At 42.9% G+C, this 18,543-nt stretch overlaps 1 protein-coding gene across 3 annotated transcripts in view; it reads left to right on the forward strand.

The window, feature by feature from the left end:
- The window catches only part of nr1d2b (nuclear receptor subfamily 1, group D, member 2b), a 51,115-nt gene extending 33,906 nt beyond the window's left edge, over nt 1-17,209 (forward strand). For all 3 annotated transcript variants that reach the window (XM_072509311.1, XM_072509310.1, XM_072509312.1), the window contains 5 exons: nt 5,054-5,198; nt 5,348-5,907; nt 6,346-6,531; nt 8,554-8,764; nt 14,145-17,209. In XM_072509311.1, coding sequence (XP_072365412.1) covers nt 5,054-5,198; nt 5,348-5,907; nt 6,346-6,531; nt 8,554-8,764; nt 14,145-14,341 — 1,299 coding nt within the window. In that variant the 3' untranslated portion in view covers nt 14,342-17,209. The remainder of the gene's footprint in view (nt 1-5,053; nt 5,199-5,347; nt 5,908-6,345; nt 6,532-8,553; nt 8,765-14,144) is intronic.
- The last annotated feature ends 1,334 nt before the right edge of the window (nt 17,210-18,543 follow it).

Consider the following 18,543-nt stretch of genomic DNA (forward strand, 5'->3'; position numbering starts at 1 on the left):
CGGTCTCCACCATGGCGGAGGCGGAAGAGACTCCCTCCACTGCGCATGCGTGGGAAACTGTCAGCGGCCGCTGACGCTCCCGTGCATGCGCCGCCCCGAGATGTCATTTCCGCGCCAGCTGGCGGGACAACAAAGGCCGTGTTTGCCAGCTGGCGGGGCGGAAATTCCTCCGGCGCCGGCCTAGCCCCTCAATGTTGGGGCTCGGCCCCCAAAGATGCGGACGTGATGCCCGTCTGGTGCAGTTTTGGGCGCCAGTCGGCGGACATCGCGCCGTTTCGGGAGAATTATGCCCCATATTCCAGCTTGTTGATCATGTGTGACGTCCTGTACATTAGGCAGGTTATATCATTGTTTTATTTTGCCAAGTTAGAGATCCTGGTTTGATATTGTAGATTCTTCCCTTGGGGATGGGAGATAAAGAACTTTGATGAACTGAAGATTTACTGTAAATTGCTTTGCATTTGAATACATGCTATGGAAAAGCAAGACTGACATTTGTTGCCCTTCCCAAGTTGCACTTGCGTGTGGTGAGGGTCCTTCCACAATGCAGTTAAGTAGAGAGTTCCTGGATTTTAATCTAGAGACGATGAAGGAATGGTGAGAGATGTCCAAGTCCAAATGGGGTGTAAGTTAGAAATGATGGTGTTCCCACACAACTGCTGCCCTTGTCCTCCTTGGTGAAGGTCGCAGGTTTAGGAGGTGCTATTGAAGAAGCCTTGCTGAGATGCTGCAGTGCATCCTGCAGATGGTATACACTGCAGTCATGCTGTTGATGAAAAGAATGGATATTTATATTCATGCATAAGGTGTTGATCAAGGGGATGGCTTTGTCCTGAATGATGTCAAGCTTTGTGAGTGTTGTAGGAGTTGCATTCACCAGACAAGTGGATGGTAGCTAGGCTTTGAGGAGTTAAAAGGCGAGTTACCACAGAATTCCCAGCCTTTGACCCATTCCAGTAACCAGTGTATTTACGTGCCTGGTTCTGTTCAGTTTCTGGCCAGTTTGACCCTTAGGATGTTGATGGTGAGAGACTGAGTTGTGGTAATATCATTATATGGCATGGAGAGGTGGTTATGCTTTTTTGTGTTGTAAGTGCTGATTGCCTGACTCTTGTGATGGGCAGTACGGTGGTGCAGTGGTTAGTCCTTTATCTCATGTAACATTGTAGAAGTGCTACAAAGCACAATGGAGAGTATCCTTAGTGTGAGGATAAACTTGGTCTTCACAAGAACTGTTGAGCAGTCATGTCCACTATGCCCACATGGATAGACATATGTGCGTTGAGCAGATTGATGGTTATTCCTTCATGTTGGTTCTCATTAACTCCCCAAGTCCAATACAGCAACCTTGTACTTTCAAAATCAGTGAGCTGTAGGTACTGTGAAACCACTTTTAACGATGTCTTCTGCAAAAAGTGTATTCTCTACCTTTGCTTACCCTGATGATGCTTTCCCCAGGTGTTTAATGTGGAGTGACTCATCAGCTAAAGGGAGGGCAGCAGGTTTTCTTGCCCATGTTTGATATGAAACCATGAGACTTTGTGTCATTTAGACTCGATGATGAGTATTCCCAAGTTGTTGAATAGCAGTTTAGAAGTCAGTTCCAAGTAAATGGCAAGAATCAACTTTTGGACTGCAGGGAAAGATTCCCTTATAGGCTCTGGGGAATCCCTGTTTTTTATACTGAAAAGGCTTCAAATATTGCTGGCTTTCTGAGTCTGGATCTGGGAGGGGAATTGTAGGCTTCCACTCCTTCTGAGCCCCCTATTCCTTCTTCCCCATCATTCTTTCAGCTCCTATGGAACAATTTAGATACTTAATATAAAATCGTTAAAAAAATATGTATGTTGAATTCTTAGACAAGAATGATTTGTAAAGCCGAGGTCCCAGGTTCGATCCCGGCTCTGGGTCGCCGTCCATGTGGAGTTTGCACATTCTCCTCATGTTTACGTGGGTTCCGCCCCCATAAACCCAAAGATGTGCAGGCCAGGTGGATTTTATATAGACTTTCAGCCAAATTTATTTTATTTTTGCAGAATGCCAACTTTAGCAACTTCCAATTATCCCTGTGAGGTTAATCCAGTGTCCTGGCCTTGACAACCCTGTCCCATTTGTTGTCTACAATCTGTGTAAAGAAATATTTCTTGGCTTAAGTCCTAAATTTGCCTTTCACAATCCTGAATTCATGTGCTTCTACCATGGCACAGCCGAGTGTTGTTTAAAACTTACTTTATCCTGTTGTATTTTATCTACTTTTTATGAAGTCCTTGCTTTGAGTTGGGAAGACTTATTAAATTGACAGTTACAGCTCAATCAGTTAATGGGATGTTATGCTCCTCTGAAGGACATTCACGTTTAAAGAAGAAATCCAAACACCCAGCAACTAACCAACTCCAAAGTATGCCATAGCCCTTTGGAATTCACTTTAATTCTCCCCAGTGTTCCAACTATCATCTGAGCTAAGTTTCTATGGGAGTCGTTCCATTACATATTGGCTACGTGCCCCCTGTCTTTTTTGTATAGACATCATGACTATCACTGCCATAGCTCCTTCTTTGGGCTGCCAGCAAATGCCCAACTGCCTTCCACAGCTTTCAAAGCTGTTTCTTGCCCTAAGGCTCTGTGAGGATCACTGTAGGGTTCTTCCACAAGCTGCAAGCCCAAGCAAAGCTTCCGGCTGCTTTACCCTCACTAAATCCAAACTTGAGATAGAGCCCCACACATATACCACATGATGAATGATGAAGTTAGTATTTTCTCTGCTTGAAATGTCAGCTTAATTAACTAATATTCATTTCCTTTGGTTCTCCCCAACCAAGTGAGTTGCAGTCTATACAGGACCAAATCTCAACTGTTTCTGTATTTCTCAAACTGAACTCCTTGCTTCAGTCAGAAAACACACACATAAATTAAACAAAATAACTTTTCAATCAAGACTTCACCCTGAGTCACTGGGCGAGATTCTCCATTCCCACGCCGGTTGGGAGAATCGCCTGGGCCACCAAAACTTCCCGGGACGGCGGTCCGACACCCTCCTGCGATTCTCCTAAGCGGCGGGAACGGCCCGGTCGAGTTCCACGGGCCGCAGGCCGGAGACACCCAAAATGGCGATTCTCCGGCACCCCCGCTATTCTCAGGCCCGGATGGGCCAAGCGGCCAGGCCAAAACACGGCGGGTTCCCCAAGGCGCCGTCCACACCTGGTTGCTGCCGTCGGGAACAGCGTGGGAACGCTGGGGGGGGGGGGGGGGGGGCCTGCGGGGGGGTGAGGGGGGATCCTGCACCGGGGGGTACCTCAAATGGGGGTGGCCCGCGATCGGTGCCCACCAATCGTCGGGCCGTCCTCTCTGAAGGAGGACCTCCTTCCTTCCGCGGCCCCGCAAGATCCGTCCGCCATCTTCTTGCGGGACGGACTTAGAGAGGACGGGAACCACGCATGCGCGGATGACGGCAGTTATGCGGCGCCGGCCGCGTCCTCTATGCAGCGCCGCCTTTACGCGGGTGACAAGGCCTGGCACGTGTAGATGACGCGGCCCCGATCCTCGCCCATTGTCAGGGCCTGAATCGGTCGGGACCGGGGCCGTTTCGCGCCGTTGTGAACCTCGACGGCGTTCACGACGGCGCGGCCACTTCGGCGCGGGAGTGGAGAATCCCGCCCACTATCTCTATGGCGATATGGCATGTTTTGGTTCAAACAGAATTGCAAACAAATTATTTTACCTTCAACACAACCCTTTGACTCTGTAACCCATATGAATAACCTCTATGACGAATAGAGTTTTATGACCATTTCTCCAGACTTCATGACTCCATTACAAGCTTACAGATGGAGCATTCATTATTTACGTGTCTCATGATTAACTCTGACCTTAAATATAATAAACCCAGGCTTGCTTGAGTTGCATTTCCATCAAAGCTGTTTTTATCAATTTTGCAAACAGATGGTATCTACATTTAAAACTTTAATTGCTGAAATTAAAAGATACATTCCAAAACATATGAATGATAAACTAGATTTTAACAACAAAAGGAAATGAAACACATGCATTTATGTAGTTTTTTTAATGATATTCAAACACACGTGTGCTTTAATTAAAGTCAGTTTATTTTTTCTTGCGCTCAAATGAATTAGAACATTTAATAATCTTTTTTTAATAATCTTTATTGTCACAAGTAGGCTTACTTACACTGCAATGAATTACTGTGAAAAGCCCCTAGTCGCCACATTCTGGCGCCTGTTTGGGTACACAGAGGGAGAATTCAGAACGCCCAAATTGCCTAACAGCACATCTTTCGGGACTTGTGGGAGGAAACCGGAGCACCCGGAAAAAACCCACTCAGACACAGGGAGATTGTGCAGACTCCGCACAGACAGTGCCCCAAGCTGGGAATTGAACCCTGGCGTTGTGAAGCAACAGTACTAACCACTGTGTTACCGTGCCACCATGTAATTTGCAACATATAATGCATGTTAGATGACATTCTGTCACATTTGTGGAGCCTGAGACATGTACATTAAACTATTCCTGAATCATTCTTTGATTCACATCTGCAAACATATATTGCCTTACCATGTAAATGCATGCCAGAAACATCTGCACTGTATCGTAATTCACAGATTGTGGTGAACGTTATTGAGTGATTCTTATCAGCCTAAGTGTAACATTGCATGATATAATTATGAGCTGAACTAAGAATTATAGAAATAAAATTCAAGTACGAGGATAAATTGGAGAGGTTGGGACTGTTCTCCTTGGAGAGAAGAAGGCTAAGAGGAGATTTGATAGAGATGTTCAAAATCATGAGGGGTCTGGACACTGTAGCTAGGGAGAAACTGTTCCCGCTCGTAAAAGGATCAAAAATGAGAGGGCTGAAAAATATTATACAGCTTAAGATACCTCATGTAGTTTGTACCTACCATTAACACTTGGCTTAAGCCCAAACTGACTAACATTGCAGACTGGCTAAAACTAAAGATTTGGACATCTACGGCTATAGACTATTTTCTCTTTTTAATTTGGATTAGCTTGAACATCCTTTATCTCATTCTTGCAGGGATTTTTCAGAAGGAGCATTCAACAGAATATCCAATACAAGAAGTGCCTGAAAAATGAAAATTGTTCCATAATGAGGATGAATAGGAACCGGTGTCAACAATGTCGCTTTAAAAAGTGCCTTGCTGTAGGCATGTCCCGAGATGGTGAGTCCTGCTGCAGATGGGAACAATCTTATTCTGTAAATACTGCGGAGCATAAATCAGATGTTGCCATATTCCTAAATGTTAGAATTTGTGATAGAGATGTTTTGATTCACTATAGTATTGGAAACCTTTGGTGTATTCTTTTGCAGCTGTTCGATTTGGACGCATTCCGAAGCGTGAGAAGCAGAGAATGTTGATCGAAATGCAAAGTGCAATGAAAAACATGATGAATAATCAGCTGAATGGCTACCTGCAAACTAATATATTACAAGATGAGACCTCCTCCCCACAACTGCAGCCCGAGAGACTTCAAAACGTTGAAGATGATGTAATTGGTAGAGTGACCAAAGCCCATAAGGAAACTTTCTTCTGTACCCAAGATAAGCCAGGCAAAATGCTCGAAGGCACACAGTTCCAGAATAGAGAAAGTCTTCAAAAAAACAGTGATGATAACTGGAAGATTGGTTACCCTACAAGTGGTGTTAATGGAATCCATTGTTTTAACAATGCAAACCAGCCCAAAGTCTGCAACACAAATAAGGTTAATAACCATATATTTTGTCCAAATGGTCACACAGATAGGTTCATGAACAGGCATTGTCATACCTTTTCCAATGGATATACACAAAATGCATTTGCTGAAGATGGATTTTCTCAAAGCAGCACCACATACGATCATTCTTGGACCACAGAAAGAAGAATGCATCTGGTAAATATGCCATCTGAACTGAGACTGGGGTTGTACGTTTGTTGTCAATTGGTAACTATTGGAATGTTTGCTCATTTGAGAGTTCTGTATTAATGAAATGAAATGAAAATCGCTTATTGTCACAAGTAAGCTTCAAATGAAGTAACTGAAAAGCCCCTAGTCACATTTCGGCGCTTGGTCGGGGAGGCTAATACAGGAATTGAACCCGCGCTGCCGGCCTTGGTCTGCTGTACAAGCCAGCTATTTAGCCCACTGTGCTAAACCAGATCAAATAACGATATTAAGAAAAAGGTTGTTCATATTTGCAATATAATCTTAAAACCATTATTTAATATTGCTATTTTCTTACCATATTTTGAATAGAAAATTAAAACATTTATTTGTAAGTTAAAACTTCTATTTCCAATTTTCAAACAAATCTTGTTTTTTTTTGGCCAGGTGTGCCCGATGAGTATGTCTCCCTATGTAAACCCTGATAAATCTGAGCAGGAAATCTGGGAAGAATTCTCCATGAGTTTTACACCTGCAGTGAGAGAGGTGGTAGAATTTGCAAAACGTGTTCCAGGATTCAAAGATTTATCACAACATGACCAAGTTAGCTTGCTTAAAGCTGGAACATTTGAGGTATGTACAAAGGATTTACAAAATTTCCAAATATTTTGTAGTTGTCTAGGCACAGAATGATCAGAAATTGTGTTGATTCAGCAATAATATAAATATAAAATAATATAACATGCAATATATTCGTTCTGTAATTTTTCGTCATTCTGTTGAAGTCAGTGACTGATGAGTGGATAATCTTCATGTGTGAGCCGGAGTGTGCTGGGCTGTTTGATTATTGTAGGACAAGGGTGAGAGCAAGAGCAAAGAACTCTCCTGATCTCACCTTTTTGAATAGGAGAAACTGGATAAAGGGATGTTGTATCCCATTGTCATGCCACTGATGGTGGTTAGCTCAGTGCACTCAAAAATAAATCCTGTCCTTTTATGGTTTGTGTGGTTCAGCATGAACAGTATTAAGGCCTTTATGCATTTCTCCAGAATTTCCATTTTGATTTTGGACAGATAGGAGCAGAAATTCTGTTGGGAACTTTGGTGACTCACGCAGAGGCCAGAGACCAGATTCTTCCAAAGTTGCTCCCAATGTGAAACACAGATCGGAGCTTTTTGAGGGGCGCGGTGACTGTGCCTTCCGCCCATCCCTGCCTCCAGAGACTGCTTGGCAGTTTGACTCTCAAAGTTCCAGACTACCCTTTAGAATTCTGCTCCTGGATGCTTACACTAAGCTCAATGAAAATTCTTGCAGCAAAAAGTCGACATGTGCAAGCAAAGATCTGCTTCAATGGTGGGTTTAGGTCCCAATACACTGCTCCTTCCAGCAGCAGAGCAGGGATTCAGAATTTCAGTACTGCTCTTTCTACTGTGATGGTAAAGCAAGTGAGTGGGCCTTGTGTATCATGTTGTTCAGCACCAGCCTAACCTGCACATCCACTTGCAGCATATAATTAATGTCCTGCACTACATGGTAGTCCTAAGTGAAAGGACAGATAGCGTTATGGCAACTTTGTTAGGATGTGCATAAAATACATTCCAATTAAGAATAGAAATAAGAATTAACAATCCATTTGCTAATAATTCTGGAGCTGGATGTAGCTATGAGAAAGTTAACCCCAAGTACTTCTCCTCTACAATGTTTGTTTCCCATGCATGTCTGGAAACCAATGGTGAGAAATCCTTCCTCCCGCAAAGCGTAAGTGAGTCTGAAATGAAAGAATCAGAATTGGTATGCTATCAAACAATAGTTTTCATCAGTCAATTCGTGGCATAAATATTTACATCATAGTTTGATAATGATGAGGTTTTTTTTGGATGAGGAAACATTGGGCTGAATTTTCCCAGCCTTGTGGAGATGGGAAGAAGCCAAGAAAAATGTGATTGACTTGCATTGGGCCAGTTCTGAGCCATGTTCCTGCCTTTATGCACATTTCCCGGAGGCAGGATCCTAACAGCGGCGGCTACATGTCCTGCAACAGTGGGTCGCCAATTAGGGCACTTAATATGGCAATTGGCCCCTATTGTGGAATTGGACTGAAAATTTTCAGGCAGCATGTGCCCGTGCTCTGTAAGGAGCACGTAAATGGAACGGAAGTAGCAGCACAGTGGGAGGTCCGAGCCACGAGTGAGGCCTTTTATTAAGTTACTGGCATTACGTTGCAATGCTCAGGGCTTCCGAAGCGGAAGGCATGCCATAACAGCCATTTTGTGTAGACTGCTGTCTCCACTAATGTAACTGTTAATACAATGGCAGCTGCTACACTCCTAATCAAGTTGCCATGGCAGCTGCTTCTGCTGGCCCCTCAGCCACATACACACTGCGTGGGGCAGTTGACAACCCTCCCACGGACCATGTTGAACAGACTTCCCGATGTTGGAACCCAACCACTCTCCATAAGTGGATAGGACTCCCAGAGGCAGATTCCTGAATGGCTGCCTTGTCACAGCAACTTTGGGGTTCACATGAGAAAATTCAGGCCATTGGAACTGTAATTTCTGAAACCCTTGTCCTTCATGTAAAAGTTCAATAATGTTATAACCAGAGTCTTTCTGAATTATGTGCTAATGAATACCGTTTTCTGTCATTGACAGGTGTTAATGGTACGCTTCGCTGCTTTATTTGATGTACATGAGCGTACGGTCACATTTCTTAGTGGAAAGAGTTACGGCATGGAAGAGCTGCAGTTACTGGGGGCTGGTGATTTGCTGATCTCCATGTTTGAGTTTAGTGAGAAGCTTAGTGCCCTCCAGCTCAGTGAGGAGGAGATGAGCTTATTCACAGCAGTTGTCCTGGTTTCTGCTGGTAAGGAAAGCTGCTATAATTGTGTTTGTACATTATTATTATTTATTGCTGTTGGTATCTGTCGGCCTCCAGAGATGATGCCTGTGCCCAGGGTGTATGTCACTTCTGTTTTGAACATCAGCTGTATAGGCTGTTACATGAGTGTTATGCAGCCTTGCCCAGATGAATCGCATTGGCCGGTGTTTGGCTGATATTTTTTCCTTCCAGTGAGCTCTCTTTTTCACCATCTAGTAATTTCTGTTGTCCTCTGCTTTTACCACACCCTTTGTGATGCTCGTCTCCAGGTAGTCCGGTCAGCAGTAAGGACTTCCCATGCAGTGATGTCGATGCCTGTCAACTTGGGAGTTTCCCTTGCAGACATCCTCGTATCACAGATATGAGCAACCTGTTGGTCTCATGCCGATTGCAAGCTCACTATAGAGCACATCTTTGGGTTGCAGCCATTTGATTCACATGACCCAGCCAATGGAGTATCCACTGACTCGAGGGCAAACACGCTGGGAGTGCCTGCAGCCCGGTGTACACAGTGTGTACACTATATACAAGTGCAAATTTTAATGGCTAGTGTAGAAAAATAATTTATTTTTCTGGTTGAGAAGTACCTTCTTGAATCCTCAAAAAATCATTAATGTAGAGAAAATTGTGATACGGTCATTTCTCTGACCTTTTGAATCCCTTGTTGCTGTGCAATACAGAGCTAAATTGGATGGCCCCTCTAAACAGATATGGGGATAGTGACGCGTGATTAACCCATCCTTGTTGATTGCCATGCAGTCACGCTAGCTTCATGCTACCTGCTCACAAGTACGATCTCTGCATTCATCCAGCACTAACTGGACACACCAGCAAGGGTCAACATAGTGAATGTTAGCACCAGTTAAAGCTAGCCTGCTCTCCTTGAAGCTAGCCTGCATGATTTAAGAGGGAGGTGAATTGTGGCTGGAGTAATTTCTGAGAATTGAAGAGAATCTGGAATCTGACTTGGATATTCGAAGAGTGAGTTCAAAGGTTCCAGACTCTAAAGTGTATATAACTGGAGAATGGATGGAAAGGAGGAGAGTTGCCTTGTGTCCAAAGTGGGGATCGAAGCCCTCGAGACTGACAGTGGAAGAGGATAGACATGGAGGTCAATGACAGAAATTGAATCCAAGAATCTGGATGCAGTGCTGCAACAAATTCAGTGACCTCACACAGTGGTCAATGTCTCAGCATGCCAGCTTCTAATGTCATATGTTACCAACTACACCATGCTGAAAATAGTAGCACTGTTGCATCACAGCTCCAGGGTCCCAGGTTCGATTCCCGGCTTGGGTCACTGTCTGTGTGGAGTCTGCACGTTTGCCCTGTGTCTGCATGGGTTTCCTCCGGGTGCTCCGGTTTCCTCCCACAAGTCCCGAAAGACGCGCTGTTAGGTAATTTGGACATTCTGAATTCTCCCTCGGTGTACCTGAACAGGTGCCAGAATGTGGCGTCGAGAGGCGTTTCGCAGTAACTTCATTGCAATGTTAATATAAGCCTACTTGTGACAATAAAGATTATTATTATTATAATTATCACACTCCTGTCACCTACCAACAAGTGAGTAAGCTGGGTGGAAGGGGTCTTTGATTATGCTGTCCGCTTTCCCCAGGCAGCGGGAGGTGTAGATAGAGTCAATGGATGGGACATAGGTTCGTGTGGTGGACCGGGCAGTTGACAGAAAACTGATGGGTGTGCACAATGAAATGCTCAGTGAATTAGGAAGCCTGCAGGCAATTTCAAGGAACATGGAGTCTGGCACCAACTTGTGCAGAGCTTGGAGGCGTTGTTTTCAGCGTGGAAACTGCCCAACTCTTTTCGCACACTTGTGGACTCTGTCATGTTGCAGCATCTGATGGCCAATGTCTTGATTTCCAGTGCGACACAAAGAGCAGTCACTCAACATTTGAGTGCTGCAATCGGATCTCAGACTGCCATTGTGGCTGTGTATTACAGTATGAAAAGGGGTTTGCGGGATGTCCTAGCAGTCCAGCAATTTGTCCTCCATAGAGCACAAATTCTGCTGCCCTCTCCCAAGAAGACATCATTCACCCTCCCACCTCTGCCATTCATCGGTACCCTTGCTGTTGCCTGTTAGCCAGCCATCCCAAACAGCTGCAGCCCATGTCAAAACATGCCAATCACAGCCAGGCCTTCTGGCCAAGGCAATCCATATTCTCCACTGAAAGTTAGCAGGTTTCCTCCAGTTGTGCTGCAGCCACAGGGGTAGCACTGGTTCAGAAAAAGGCACATGAACGACAGGCAGTAAGATAATGCACAAGAGTGATTAGTTGACTTATGCATACAATATTGCATGATTTCATTTATAAATTTGGTTTCTAATGTTTATTTTGTGCTGGCTTTTATTTTTGCATTGAAGTCATTGACAGGGAGGGTCTGGTTATTTGTGTCAGACTCAGATGAGATTTTATAGGACAGCGCAACATAAAAAAAGGCCAAGTAGGTTACCTCCTTTCTTCCTTTTCCACTTTCTGCCCCTACACCTCATCCTCCTGTTTGTCAGTTGCCATTGTAGCTGATGGCAAAAAATATTTCCTCTTGATGAAGAGATTGTGGAGCATGCAGTAAATCAACACAAATCTTACCACCTACTTGGTTGGGTACTGCTGTGCTCCTCCAGAACATTCCATGCAGCAGAAGCTGCTCTGTCCATAAGACCATTAGACATAGGAGCGGAAGTAAGGCCATTCGGCCCATCGAGTCCACTCCGCCATTCAATCATGGCTGATTTCAACTCCATTTACCCGCTCTCTCTCCATAGCCCTTAATTCCTCGAGAAATCAAGAATTTATCAACTTCTGTCTTAAAGACACTCAACGTCCCGGCCTCCACCGCCCTCTGTGGCAATGAATTCCACAGACCCACCACTCTGGCTGAAGAAATTTCTCCTCATCTCTGTTCTAAAGTGACTCCCTTTTATTCTAAGGCTGTGCCCCCGGGTCCTAGTCTCCCCTGCTACTGGAAACAACTTCCCTACATCCACCCTATCTAAGCCATTCATTATCTTGTAAGTTTCTATTAGATCTCCCCTCAACCTCCTAAACACCAATGAATATAATCCCAGGATCCTCAGACGTTCATCGTATGTTAGGCCTACCATTCCTGGGATCATCCGTGTGAATCTCCGCTGGACCCGCTCCAGTGCCAGTATGTCCTTCCTTAGGTGTGGGGCCCAAAATTGCTCACAGTATTCTAAATGGGGCCTAACTAATGCTTTATAAAGCTTCAGAAGTACATCCCTGCTTTTATATTCCAAGCCTCTTGAGATGAATGACAACATTGCATTTGCTTTCTTAATTACGGACTCAACCTGCAAGTTTACCTTTAGAGAATCCTGGACTAGGACTCCCAAGTCCCTTTGCACTTCAGCATTATGAATTTTGTCACCGTTTAGAAAATAGTCCATGCCTCTATTCTTTTTTCCAAAGTGCAAGACCTCGCACTTGCCCACGTTGAATTTCATCAGCCATTTCTTGGACCACTCTCCTGAACTGTCTAAATCTTTCTGCAGCCTCCCCACCTCCTCCATACTACCTGCCCCTCCACCAATCTTTGTATCATCGGCAAACTTAGCCAGAATGCCCCCAGTCCCGTCATCTAGATCGTTAATATATAAAGAGAACAGCTGTGGCCCCAACACTGAACCCTGCGGGACACCACTCGTCACCGGTTGTTATTCCGAAAAAGAACCTTTTATCCCAACTCTCTGCCTTCTGCCTGACAGCCAATCGTCAATCCATGTTAGTACCTTGCCTCGAATACCATGGGCCCTTATTTTACTCAGCAGTCTCGCGTGAGGCACCTTATCAAAGGCCTGTCACATCTTATGGCAACTTCGCTTTCATTGTATGCATGTTGCACATCTGTGTGTGTATGTGTGTGCGCCTGTGTGTCACGCACAAAAGTCTTCAGCTACATTGTCACAAGATAGCCCTCGTCATCCCGTGGTCATCCTTTGATTTGCTGTGGTGGCTAAAATGCAGATAGCGTTGCAAGCTGTCATAGAATAAAGGTGTCATGCCTGCTGCTAGGATATTAGGCAATGACCTCAATTTTCTGCCTGTGCTCACACACCAACTGGATGTTGTGGGAGTGAAATCCTTTTCAGTTCTGATATACGGCAGAGTTGACTTGAAATGCCCGCAGAGCTATATGTATGCACCCTGTACCACGAGGAAGTCTAGCTCACTTCGGGCAGCATGGTAGCACCGTGGTTAGCATAGTTGCTTCACAGCTCCAGGGTCCCAGGTTCGATTCCCAGCTTGGGTCACTGTCTGTGTGGAGTCTGCACGTTTTCCCCGTGTCTGCGTGGGTTTCCTCCGGAGCTCCGGTTTACTCCCACAGTCCAAAGACGTGCAGGTTAGGTGGATTGGCCATGCTAAATTTTCCTTAGTGTCCAAAAAGGTGGAGTGGGGTTACTGGTCTACGGGGATAGGGTGGAGGTGTGGGCTTGGGTAGGCTGCTCTTTCCAAGGGCCAGTGCAGACTCGATGGGCCAAAGGGCCTCCTTCTGCACTGTACATTCTATGATTCTATTGCTGTTTCTCTGGCAAGAGAAAATGAAACGTTACTTTTCTTTGAGTGGAGAGCATCAATGAGCTTCCTTACACAACAGTGGATGGCAAACTGCAAGTTGTTGCAAATATCTACAGCTCTAGTTTGGAAGCTGCCAGAGCATAAAAGGTTTATTGTCACTATTGCCTTCAAAGGGCGACATTACTTTACTCCTTGCTGGGGTACAGGTAGGAGAAATCATCTCAATGCAAATATGGACCCTTCTCCCCACTCCTTCTTCCACTTCCAGGAGCTTGTCCAGCTCTGCCTGGCTTCTTTTCATTCTCTAAGTCATGATTATTCCAAAGGGAATACCTGCTAATACATCCATGTTTGGAAACAATTGAGAAAACCCTTCAGCACCTGTAGACTTTTGTAACTTGGAAGAATTGTAGTAAGAAAATAAATCAATCAGCAACTAACTTAGTTTGTGTTGATGATTCCTTTAAATCGCACTGATGGGAGGTACATCCTGCTACTGAATGCCTGTTGCACACTGATGTAATGATCTGTCTGCAGTGCATACGTCAGGTGGACATTCACGTGCCAACTCTTGCACCAATATGGCACCTGGCACGATTCATCCCATGCTCATGGATGCCATTTTGAAGCTCCTATTCCCTAGAAACAGGTGATAACGAGCCCAATTTCTTACTGTATCTATTTTTCTTTGTAGTAAGACAGATACTTTGCTCATTTTCTAAGACATTAATATCAAAACATCGATGAACTAACTTTCCTTGTAGATTACTTTTATTTGATGTTCAGGTGTTTTTTTTCTCTTCTAGATCGCTCAGGAATAGAAAATGTTAACTCGGTGGAGCAATTGCAGGAAACTCTAATTCGGGCGCTCAGAACCTTAATTATGAAAAATCACCCAAATGATTCCTCCATCTTTACGAAGCTCCTATTAAAATTACCTGACCTACGCTCTCTTAACAATATGCATTCAGAAGAATTGTTGACCTTTAAAATATACCCTTAAATTTATGAATGTTTTCTCCTTTTCTTCTTTTGTTTCTATTCTGTTGTATATTTTGTGAACAAGTATGCATATTTATGTATAAATAAAGTGCATTTTTCTCCTGCATTATTTTTGAGCTACAAAGGGAGTAATATAATCAAATGTGAAAATTAGAAGTATACAGAAGATATTAATTAAAATATATTTTGAAATTTTAACTTGTATGTCACTCGAGACTGTTGAATATGTATAGATATGACTCAATGTTTACGTTTCACCCATGAAGATGATTTAGGTAATTATGACTCCACTTTAAAGTGAAAATCTTATGTATTTTTTTTACTTTAGAGCTTTAACATTATAAGTTCATGTTCTGTGGTGCTGTGTCTTAATATCATTGGGACAATAAGAGCATAGCTTAAGGAACCTGGCTGCATCCTGGAGTGCATAACTAGCTTGCTATCCCATTTAAAATGAACAGCTTTGTAACAGCCTAGCAGTAACTAGTGGAGTATGTGATCAATGTCCAGTTTTCTTCCTGATACTTCAATTTAAAAAAAAATCAACAAATTGAAGCACGTGAGCAAAAAATTGCAACTAGCATGTCTATATGTCTTATCTTCGTCAGCCTCAGCATCCACTAATAGCGAATCTACATATAATGCAACTGTTATTGTACCTGTGTAACATTTTAAAGTTTAATATTGTCCTCCTGGATTGACTACTGTAAAATGTGCTTTATAATCTGTATTATTATTATTTTTGAATGTGAATCAATGCAGTAAAGTAATGGTTTGAAATGCTATGCACTTTCTTTTATTCTTGTCTGTGTATTGTATAATGAGTCAGTTTGGTGGTTGAAAGTCACCATCTGGTACCTTACTATAGCAGGCTGTTGGTTGCCAAAGTGGGATACGAAAAGAAGGAATCCTGATATTACCTGATGCATACATGTCTATTTTAAAATGGGATTATTGGAAAATGATCCAAGAGCTGAAATCTTGGTTGATAGTGTTAACTCATTTCCTTACTCGGGATAATTGACTACCTTGACTGCAATCTGCCAACTTGAATCTGAAACCCTGGGTTTCATTTTAACCCTGGAGATGCTTTGGGTTGGTGGAGTGGGGGTTTGGGAGGCGGTGTTGGTGGGCACATATGAAATGTGCTCATGTATTCATACTTGGGGCCCAGGGTATTTTAACTGCTGAGCATCATCAACATGCTGTTTTGTCAGCTGCCTGCCAGAAACCTGCCGAGGAGCAGATGTCTGGCAAGGAGATGGAATGCTGGCCAGCACTTAGGGAAACAGATAAATCAGGGGAATTTAGGAGGGTGTCCTGGGAAGGAAGTGAATTATCTGGGTCATTGGACCCCATGACTTTCCTTAAGATGTCTACTGGAGCACTCCTTGTCCTGGCCACAGATAGAAAAGTTTTGTACTTGGAGGCCTCGTTTCTCAAAATGCTTCATTCCAACAGGAAAAGTACTGTGCCTTTCCTGTTTCAGCCCCAGTGAAATTTCATAAGTTCAAGGGGTCCTTGCCTGCTGCAGGGTTGAAGGGTAAAAATCTGAAGTGAGAATTTAATGGGTAAGAAACCTGTTGGTTATTTACTACTTACTAACTGGTTTCTGTCAGGCATGCAGGGTAAAAATTAACCCTTTATGTGTATGATTCAACTGTTTGCTGGATCAATAGCCCAAGCTATTAATTGATGGGAATTCCAGTATTAGTTACCTTTCAGCAGCCAAGGCAACTTGATGTCTTTTCAGAGATGAGAGTAATGTTAAACCAATAAAGGTTTACTCTTATTGTATGGAGAATAATCCCAGACTCTGGATGACTTTAAATAAATGTATAGGCATGTGTTTTATGGTTGTGTCAGGTTGATAATACATCAATCAGTCACCAACAGCCTTTAAACAATAGTTTTGTATAACGATTAATAACAAATGCAGCACTTCCTGGTGGTCTTAATCTTTTAATATTTGTGCTCAAAATATCAGTCCCTACACTCTGCATCCTAATCAATGATGCAAACATTTTGGATTTTTTTTCCTGGCAATTTGAAGTACATTATTACTTATACATTTAGCTGTGAAGGCATATAATAGGTGCCAGAGGTGCAATTATGTTTCACAGGGATGATGTCCCAAGATATTTTCCCAAGTTATTTTCTGCCCATGACCACTCTTAACTGTGATCTAACATCTTTTCCTGTATACACCACCAGAAATTGGCTACTGCAAAATGATTGAAGCATAACCTGGAAATTATAGTTATTGTATGAACACTTAAAACTAGTGTATAAAAATTTCTGTCTCTGCTATTTTAATGGAGGTTGTAACTCATTTATGAAAGCATATTAAACATTCATAGAACTGTAATTTTCCAGGCATGTATTGTTTATGACAACTTTCAAAATAAACTCTTTAAACCTCCCTTTAATTTTTGCAATCCCAAGGTTACCAACACCTGCTAACTAATGAAAAAGTGTTCAGTGAACATTTTTAGGAAGCAGAGCCAGAAAAGCTGCATCATTTGTTATCTTGCTGGCATTGCATGTGAATCACATGATGCAATGTGGTGTTCAGTATCATTTTATTGGGTGGTTTTTCTGGGAAGAGTTTTTTCATTTGCAAAAGCTTTTTCGTGAAGACTTGCAGAGAAAGATTTGCGTTCTAAATTGTTTGAATGCTGTGTATTTACTCGATTGTTTTGATGAGAAATTGATCTAATGTGCTTATTATTGGAAGTAATGAATGGTTATCTAAAACAAAAACTAAACCCTCGAGGCACAGACTGCATTAAACATTTCATAATGTATACGTGATAGTACTGTATAAACATGCACAGCTAAGGAATAAATACTGCCAATATGCGTAAAACTCTGGAGCTTGTCTTCTGTTATAGAGATCATGGGCGGGATTCTCCGGTCTCTGTCACCGAAATCCGGAGAATTTGGCGCCGAAATTGGGGGCGATGCCACTTAAGCACTCTTTAAATTTACAGCTGTCCTGCTATGGAATAGATGCTGAAAAGGTTGGAATAAGTCAACAAGAAAAAAGTTCAGTTTGATTAATTAAGCTACTTTGCAGGCAGTCCCATTTGGACAAAGGTTAATTTTCCAGTGAATATGGATTGAAAGGGCAAATTCAGCTCTGTAGAAACAGGAGCAGAATCCTGAAGTTTTGTTGATTTCTTCATTAGCACTGGGGATATGACTAATAAGATCAGCTTCCCTCGTTGGCCTCAAGAAGGTGGTAATGAACTGTCTTCTCCAAATGCTGCATTCTTGTGCAGTGAAGATATTCCTGCAGTCCTGTCTGGCAGAGAATTCTAATTTGCTTGCCTCAGGAAGGTTGCCAACAGCTGCTCCTATTTTGTTTCTTACAATGAATCTTACCAACACTGCTTAATCAGTTTTGCTGCATCAGAGAGAAAATATAAGGCATTCTGCCCAGTTGGGAGCTTGCTAAATACATTGGCCTCCTTTACTAATTGCACCCTGAATTGTTGGTAGAACAATGTATTTGTCTTGTAACCAGTAAATTCGCAAACAACAGACACCCCAAAGATGTTGCTCACATTACGTACCTCCATGTATACTCTCACACTGCACGCATACTCGCATTCACATAAGGTTGCTGCTCTGGACTCAGTCTCCTCTCAAAAATCATTCCTTTTAAGAGCAGATTGCTTATGATGCCAACAAATTCAAAAGGAGGGAGGAATTAATGAATCCATGGCTCTGATTCTTTGAGGAGAGTTTTATGGGAGAGGTGTTATCAGAACCCCAAAACGTAACATGGAGTTCAACCAACCTCCCCCTTTAATGTATTTGTTGCTTTTCCGAGCACACGGCTTGTTCTCCAGGTGTGAGTTTACAATTATGGACACGTGGGATTTTAAACACAGAATAATGTTTATTCCATGAACTCAACTTAACCTTTAAAATAAACATTGGATCATTTACCACCCCTTACTTCAAAAATAACCCTGAAAATATTACACTAAATAATCCTTTAGTTATCCCTTTCAACATTAAAGAGACTTAACACCTTTAAACAGAAACACATCAGGTTAAAGGCATTACTCTTAGGAGTTTAAATCACCCAAATGATCCAGAGATCGTCTTTCATGGCAGAGATCACAGCAGATCCAGCTCACTGCAAATACAGACACACACCCAAGCTCTTTCAAACTGAAACTAAAAACTGCA

The sequence above is a fragment of the Scyliorhinus torazame genome, chromosome 6, assembly GCF_047496885.1.
Source record: "Scyliorhinus torazame isolate Kashiwa2021f chromosome 6, sScyTor2.1, whole genome shotgun sequence".
NCBI classification, from domain to species: domain Eukaryota; kingdom Metazoa; phylum Chordata; class Chondrichthyes; order Carcharhiniformes; family Scyliorhinidae; genus Scyliorhinus; species Scyliorhinus torazame.